Here is an 8,631-nt window from a genome sequence, read left to right as displayed (position 1 = left end):
GGACCGCCTTGGGAGCAGCTGGTTCAGACAGTGGAGTTTTTACCTGCTTCCAGAAAATGCATAATATTTATGCATAGAAATATCAATTCCTGCACAGAAAATGCTGTTTCCTGTGGAGAGGATTGTGTTTTCTATTCAAAAATAATCATGTGCAAATTTTGCACAGAATAAGTCAGTTGATCCACATAAATGAACTGGAATTTACTTAGCCATGCCTAACATAAACATCATTGACTTCAGCAGATCTCCAAATGCTAAGGGTTAATCAATTACCTATTTTCAGTCAGTTAAATGTACAATTATATTTTGTGAGTGTAGGATGGACAGCTGCCAGCTACAGAAGGGCACTGTTGTTATTATTATCACTGTTATTATTATTGTACATGTCTACTTAAAATTATTCTATGCATGCCCATCTGAAAGTAAGCTCCACTGGGTTGAATTAAACATACTCCTGTGTCAGGGAATATGGGATGGTATAGTTAACAAGCGCCTAATTTGTACAGTATATCAGCATTGTTTTCTGTTCTTTGCTGGTCGTGGTGTATAATACCAATGATGCCAATGGATCTGTCAATTCGGTTATTCTTTGTGATCTGCTGTGGAACAGAGATCCCAAGTGGGGTAATATTGCAAGATAAAATAAGGTCATTGTGTCTGGTGGCAGATATTTTGGCATCAGTACAAAATCATTTCCTTCCTTGTGTGACTGAGAAATCACAGCTTCACCTCAGAAGTCCAAAACTGAGGGTTGCACAGTGAAGAACAAGATAATCTGATCTGAATGCCTTGGTTTTCTTTTGGATGGAGGCAACTGCAAGCATATCTTGAGGTAGATTATTCTAAATCATTGTTTTGCTTCTTGTTATTTTGCAGGGTTAATGCACTACAATAGTATTTAAAACATATCCTATTGAAGTTCAATAGTATGAATCATATTGTAAACAAAACAATGAAGACTGTATGAATGATAATTAAATGCATTTTTACTTTAATTATGAATGAAATAATACAAAAATATTCAACCAATGTAGCTAAAAGTATGATTAGATACATTTGGCATAACAGAACTTTTAAATCCCACTTATTTTAGTGGAAGAAATTCAAGAATCAGTTTCAACATTAGTTTTGAGAGCGTGGGAGTTAAAAATATTTAATTCTGAGTAGATCATTGATTCATGCCAGATATTAATAATCACATATTATACTTCCAAAATTGTTTTGTTTTACCAAGCCAGAATAATACTGTCAGGAGTCCCAGGTTTACCTAATTGTCCAATCCAGAATTAGAAATGACATGACTCTTTCACTAACATTAGCAGAAGACATACATTTGAACTCTTTCACTAACATTAGCAGAAGACATACATTTGAACTCTTTCACTAACATTAGCAGAAGACATACATTTGAACTATTATGGTGCATTTTTTCATTCCCCACAATGACAAGTAAGGTAATCTATTACTATAGTATTGTGAAATGACCATCTATTAAAATTAATATTTATCAGTCTTCTATCCATTTTTTCCCTCAAGAAGAGGAAGCTCAGAGATAGTGCCGAACTGTTCACATTCACTGGCAGCAGCTTAAGGCCAGACTATGTTCAGTTCCTTATTACTACACTTGTAGGATTTTAAAAAGGCAATTATGTGTCTTTGACGTTCTTGCTTACTCTGCTGCGCAGTTCATAACAGCGGGCAATAGATTATATATTTACTATGAAAATATATCACAAGACATCATATCCTGCATTGCATTGTACATCTCTCAAGTGAATATATCTCTTTCTTTCTTTTAGTGGAACACATGCCAAGAAAGAAAACATTCTACAAAACAGTATAATGCTAGCAAAATTTATCCTTCTGGATGTTTTTGAAAAGCTGAAAATGTGAGGTTCATTATTCTTCACATTTTTTGGCAATTTAGATAGTAACTCTGGCCATACCCTCTAACACCTTCAATAGCTTTAATCTTATAGACTAGTCATAACTAGCTATAGTTAAGGACAAGTCAGCCCATTGATTCTATATGTCTACTCTAGTTGAACAGAGCCGCAAGTTTTGGGTTACTGGAATTCATGTTCATAATTCCTATATTCCAGACTTTGAGAAAGCACAGCACAGATTCAGCACTAGACCCCTACCATCACCTTTAAATAGCGTATGTACTCTTATGGGTCTTTTTAATGATTTTATAGTGTTGTATTTTAATTGTGGGTTTCTGCGTTTTTAACTATGTTTTGTATTTTAACATGTTGTTTAACATGCTGAGCCATGAGAAGAGGTGGGGGAAATTATTATTATTGTTGATGTTTAGGCTGTCCCTCACTGCAGTGCAGTTCAGAACAAACTGTGACATAGTTGATTTTTTACTATCATTAGGCAAACAATCCTATTTCACTTCATTTGATCTGATTTCTATTTATTTATATGGATATATGTTTTTATTTTCCAGTATGCCTGCAAGGAAAGAAAATATTCTGCAAAACAGCACAAGACCAGCAACATTCATCCTCCTGGGTCTGTCTGATGATCTCCATTTGCAAGTTGTATTATTCTCAACTTTTCTAGCAATGTATATAATCATTCTGGCTGGAAATCTTCTCATCATTCTCCTTACTTTGGCAGATCCTACCCTTCACACACCCATGTATTTCTTCCTAAGAAATCTGTCCTTTTTGGAGATCTGCTATACATCAGTTATCATCCCTAAAATGCTTGAAAATCTCCACTCTGGGAAGAAATCCATCTCATTCGTTGGCTGTGCTCTGCAAACCTATTTTGCCTTCTTCCTTGGTGGTTCAGAGTGTTTCCTCTTAGCCTCAATGGCCTATGATCGTTATGCTGCCATTTGTAAGCCACTGCACTATCCTGTCCTGATGAGCCAAAAAGTGTACACATTTCTAGCAATAGCATCTTGGTTAAGTGGATTCTTAATGTCTTTTGGTCATACCAGCATGGTCTTTACCTTGCCCTTTTGTGCTTCCAATGTGATCAACCACTTCTTTTGTGACATTCCCCCATTACTGAAACTGGCCTGTGGAGATACAACTAGGACTGAAATTGCTGTGTTTACAGTAGCTATGATTTTTGTCACTTTCCCTTTTGTCCTGATCTTGATGTCTTATATTGGCATCATCAACACCATTTTGAAGATCTCTTCCTCCGAGGGCCGGAAGAAGACCTTCTCTACCTGCTCTTCACACCTGATTGTCGTGACTTTGTTTTTTGGTTCTGCTTGTATTATATACTTGAAGCCCAATTCCAGTTACTCCCCAAACACTGATAAATATCTTTCTCTGTTCTACACTGTTGTTGGTCCTATTTTAAACCCTGCCATTTACAGCTTGAGAAATAAAGAAGTGAAATGTGCCTTTATGAGGATATGGAAAAGAAAACCTTTAAAGTGATTAAAGAGCATGGATGTAATGTGGATGATGTATCAAGGGTAAGGTGATATTTGCCTTGTAAATTCTAAAAACATCTGTGATAAGTGAGTTATTCCCAGATATGTTAAGTTACTTGGTTCTTATATTTGACTTGACCAACTAGTTCACATGTTTAAGGAAGGAATGTTTTGCATTTCAAACCATAGTACATTTCTCTCCCCAAGAAACAATGTGGGATCCGACTTTTGGAGGATGTATGGCATTTGGCCTCTGTATTAAGATGAATTAACATAAGGAAATTCCGAAAAGGAAACCTCCTTCCTGCCTTCTGAAGCTTACTTCACAGTGACGTCTGAAACATGTTGAAATGCTCTTCTTTTTTTGTAGTACAGAAGCTTACTCCAATTCTTTCCATGTTATTTGTACTTCTGGTACCAAATTTTCTGTTATATCAATATGTAGGACACACCTGCTATTTTTAAGTGAGGTATATCTTCACAGTGTGTAATAAGTTAGCTGTTAGCAATAGGGATTGAAATAACATTAACATTTTTATTTTTAAATAATCTTGAGTAAGGAATGATATCTCAAATGTCAGGATAGCTATTGAAGGGGGGATTATTGAACACTGCAAGGATTTTTTTTCCTTGCATGAGGGTACAATGCCCAGCATTTTATTATTTGATTGCTGTCAGAAACAGCAGTCTTGTATTTTGTACAAAACTGTTGTCTTTTACATCAAAATATATTTTGTGAAATGTATTTTTTTTTGTTTCAAAATGTCTGTTGTGCAAAAGAAAAACTTCCACAACAAGTTTGTTTTGTTTATTGAAAAAAATTGCAAAAGGTCTTGTCATCATCTCTAATGTGTAGAAAATCTGACACCCCCCCCCCCCCCATTCTAATATGCAATAATAAAATGTGGAAAGTATTCAACCTTGATTTGGTGTGTCCATCTCTCTCTCTCTCTCTCTCTCTCTCTCTCTCTCTCTCTCTCACACACACACACACACACACACGTTGCATAGCTGCTTTGATTTCCATTTTGAAATTTGAAGTTGCTAGCTGTCCTCAGTTACACACTCTCCTGGGAGTAAATTTTTCTCAGATTAGGTTTACTTCTAAATAATCAAGTATAGGATTGATCTGACAGTAACAACGACTGGTGCAGATGGAATCTATAAAATACAAATATAACCATATATCAGTATATATTTTCCATGCTTTTCACCTTGGATAAGGCTAGTAGGTTCTTTTCCAAAGCTCGTTCTTTGTCTTCTGTTCCAGTTGTGCGACTGGACTGACATATTAGAGGACACCTTCAATGGAAGAACCAGAGAAGAATATAGATTGTCGGGATCTATAAAGATATTAAAAGCCTCTACTGTGAGTTAGGGGCAGAACAGGCAGGCAGGAAAAAGCATCTTGAATCTGCTTTTCCCAAAAGTTTGAAACCCCATTGTCAGCACCTGCTGATCCCAAGTTGGCCTGAATGTGCATGACCTGACTGCATCGTACAGTATCACCACTGCTGGGTAATTCTTTTGTCTCCCCACCATCCATGTGCACTATTGCACAAACACACCACCAGCGACCACCTGCTGCCTAAATGCCATCCCATTGGATGGCTACCCCTTTGTCCAGCCACATAGTTAGACCTGCGATCCTCCACTGGTACATGGCATTGGAGCATTGGTGTGCCTAGTAAAACACTGGCAAAGCATAATCGTGGACACCCTCCTACATGCCTGTTCACCCCATGCCCCCTCTTGGACTGCCTGATTTGTGTATGTTGTCACTATATATGTTAGAAGTGTCACACTTTCACTTTTTTGCATTACCACCATGATTGCTTGGGTACGATAGCTCCATCCTTTTTAATGCACACCTGCACTGGTGCATTTATATGCAGGGTTAGGGTTAGGATAGATCACTCCTTTAGGCCTGAGACAGCTGGGCCAAAAGCGGTGTGCTGCCACTATACTAGGGTTCGAGAATGCACAGTAACTGCATGCTCCTGAGCCCTAGCATGTCACTGCGGCATCCCATCCACATGGGTGCCACCATGATGACATAAGAGACGTGCAGCGTACAGACGTTGCTACACATCGCATATGTCACCGGTGTGCCAATGGTGCACTCATGACATGTGCCGGGCGCCACAAAAAGAACCTGTTTTTTCCAGGTTCTTTTTACTGCAGAGGAACGCCATATGTTTTGGCTGCTGCGGCGTCCCTCTGGAAAAAAAACCTGGCACCTCCAGCCCACCATTTCAGGGTGGTATGTACCACGCCTTAGGCTCTGGCAACAGAATGTGTATATGCAGCTGCAAAGGTGTGCATTTTCCAGGTTAAGTCAGAATATTTCAGGTTCTTGCTCTGGTTTTTAGCCCTGGAGCACAGCTGCAATCTGGTTTCCACCCACTTTGGAGGTGTACGTCATCTAAACACCCTACATTCAAAGTGGTTTGAAACTGTTTTGTTTGGCCTGTGTGTTTCCTTGGATAAAAGTACAAATGTGAATCAAGCATTTTCCCCCTGAAATGTAAGAACAGGCCCCTGTAACCAAAATCCATTACAAACTGTATTTAATCTAATTCTTCTTAATGAAAGCTCTGTATTTTTCCTCAAACTATAATCTATTTTCTCTCCGTGCAATTGGTGCATATTGTCAATGTCCTTGTTTTTAAGTCTAAGTAGCTGATAATTATTAAATGAAAGAAACAAAAAGGGTTTGATCATAGATGCACTTCATTGTTAGAAACTCAGTGTGAGAGACAGCTTAAGTTTTGTTACTTGCTAATTAGCTTGCTTGCTGTTCACCGCTATGATCTTTGGAATAGCAGTATATAAATAAAACAAATTAATTTAAAATTAATTAAATTAATTAAATTAATTAATTAAGTAGCTGGTGCCAAATGAAAAAAGTTGTTGGAGCATGGATTTTTAGAGTAGGGATGAAATGCTCAGCATATTTCAGAATTTATTTGAAGTAAATCACATAGCACATTCAATCATTAATGTACTGAAATAGCTATTTCATTAAGATATTTGTTCAATTTTATAGTGCCCAACACATTTCAGAATTTATTTGAAACAAAACATGTATGTCCTGAAATAGCTATTCTCACAACTATCTCTCTTCTTGCACTCCAGCTACTACAGCTGGACATAAGAGACAGAGGGCTTGTCCTCTGCATGCAAGAATGTGAGGACACAACAAACTTCCAATTAATTGTTTCTCCATTTCTTTTTGTTTATTTATTTGATATATTCATAAAAAATAGTCTACTGAAAAATGAGGTTATTAAAATAAAGAAGAAAATAGCAAGAAACATAGAATAACTTGTTACCTGACAAGTATCAGTATCGTAGAGTTTTTTCCATCTTCTCTACTTGATCCTTCTGACCAGAGATGACAAAGATGTACTAGAAACCCTCTACAACAGTGGTTCCCAATCTCTGGGTCAGGACCCCTTGGAGGGTCGAACCACCCTTTCACAGGGGTCGTCTAAGACCATCGGAAAACACATATTTGCATGTAGCAATGAAAATAATTTTATGGCTGGGGGTCACCACAACATGAGGAACTATATTAAAGGGTCAGGGCATTAGGAAGGTTGAGAACCACTGCTCTACAATAAGCACTCAACCATTAAACAATATCCATTCACACTTCTATGTATGAATGGAACATCACAGACATCCATATCATCTCAGTCTCAAACAGAATACGCTGTTCACATTTCCATCTGCAAACAGAGCCCTGTTCTATAATAATAGGTCTTTTGGAAGATATAGTGGACACACATACACATGTCAAGCCATTGCTTGGAGTAGGCTTCAGACTCACTCATCCCCAGACTAGGTGTTTTTAGCTCTGATTTTTTTTGTGTGTGTCCATTGTTTTTGAACATGATAATTCCTTTTAAGAATACACTTAAAGGAGACAGACAGGCTCAGTGGCTGTAATGTATTACTTTGATGATTTCTTGTTGGGAGGTCTAGTTGGTTCTGTTCAGTACTTCATATTGAGAGGGGGAAAAATCTCTGTTAGCTAAAGAGCATTTCAGCTAGCTATATAGGCTGGCAATCTATTTTGGTAATGCTTTATTTAGTAAATTTTAAGCAATGACATATAATTATATTTATAATAAAATATATAATATATATAATATATAATAAAACTATGCAGTATATCCTGAAGAATGACCTGCCAACAGCAGGCTTACTGCTGAACAACATATCCACATATGCACAAGCCAAGGCCAATTCTTTTTCTTAGTCCTTTCTTCCTTTCTTCTGCCTGTTTATCTTTCTTTTCTATGAATCCAAAGAAACAGAAGAACAAGGAGAAGGGCACAGCCTTCTCTTTCCTTGATTTCTAAACAGTGGTGAAAATTCATCCAATATGGAAAGGCAAGGAATTGGCAGGTAGTATCCCTGGCACTGAAGTGTGCATCCGCATGGAATGGTCTCTTTTGCTCAAGATCATCTCTCTCTCACACACACACACACACCCCATGAGATATAGGAATAATTACAGAGGCTCTCTAAACAAACGAATCAGTTAGTTTCCAATTTTTATCAAGTCCATCTCATGGCAACCCTCAAGCCATACAACTCTCCACATAAGACCGGTGGTCCACTTGAATAGAGTACATTGTATTGCAGATAGGGAGAATCCCTTAACTTACTCTGATAAACCTGCAAAAAACAAGTTAATGGAGTCTCCTTTGCCCACATCAAAACTTGCACCACCCAGCCACCTAACCCTCTCTGCTCCATTTCTGAGGGCCTTGGAGAACTGTTATTTGGAAGCAGGGATAGAGAAGTCCTTTTCTGAGATCTCTGCTATATCTAAACATGAATCCATTTTTTAAAATAATCTTGTAAATTACTGGATATTATTGAGGGAGAAAACACAAGATATCAGATTGTCAGCTAACAACATTGAGTCCTGGTTTCAGGATAAAGTTTGAAAAGTTAAACTGGTTTCCTTTATTTGAATCAATCCATCTCTGAAATGGTATTCCACTTTCCCCATCATTATAGTTTTCTCCAATAAATCATGTTATCTCGTGATTTAATAAAGGAAATTATGGCCTTCAGTTTGGAAAACCTGGCATAGGCTATTGATGATGAGGGTTCTTGGAGATCTGTCACTTATAGGATTGCCAAAAGCCACCCTGATGGCAAAAACAACTACAACAACATAAAGTTGATAACTTCAACATTATATT

At 37.5% G+C, this 8,631-nt stretch overlaps 1 protein-coding gene across 1 annotated transcript; it reads left to right on the top strand.

The window, feature by feature from the left end:
• The first annotated feature begins 2,456 nt into the window (after positions 1-2,456).
• Positions 2,457-3,410, top strand: LOC149303376 (olfactory receptor 10A7-like). Its single transcript, XM_089480669.1, has one exon. The coding sequence runs from the start codon at positions 2,457-2,459 to the stop codon at positions 3,408-3,410; it is 954 nt and encodes a 317-aa protein (XP_089336795.1).
• Positions 3,411-8,631: the final 5,221 nt, after the last annotated feature.

Source organism: Sceloporus occidentalis, unplaced genomic scaffold, assembly GCF_023333645.1.
Source record: "Sceloporus occidentalis isolate IW3139 unplaced genomic scaffold, rSceOcc1.0.p SCAF_14, whole genome shotgun sequence".
NCBI lineage: Eukaryota > Metazoa > Chordata > Lepidosauria > Squamata > Phrynosomatidae > Sceloporus > Sceloporus occidentalis.
This window is presented reverse-complemented; position numbering and strand designations above follow the sequence as displayed.

Coding starts and splice junctions, on each gene's coding strand:
- LOC149303376 (XM_089480669.1), top strand. CDS start 2,457: ATGCCTGCAAGGAAAGAAAATATTCTGCAAAACAGCACAAGACCAGCA.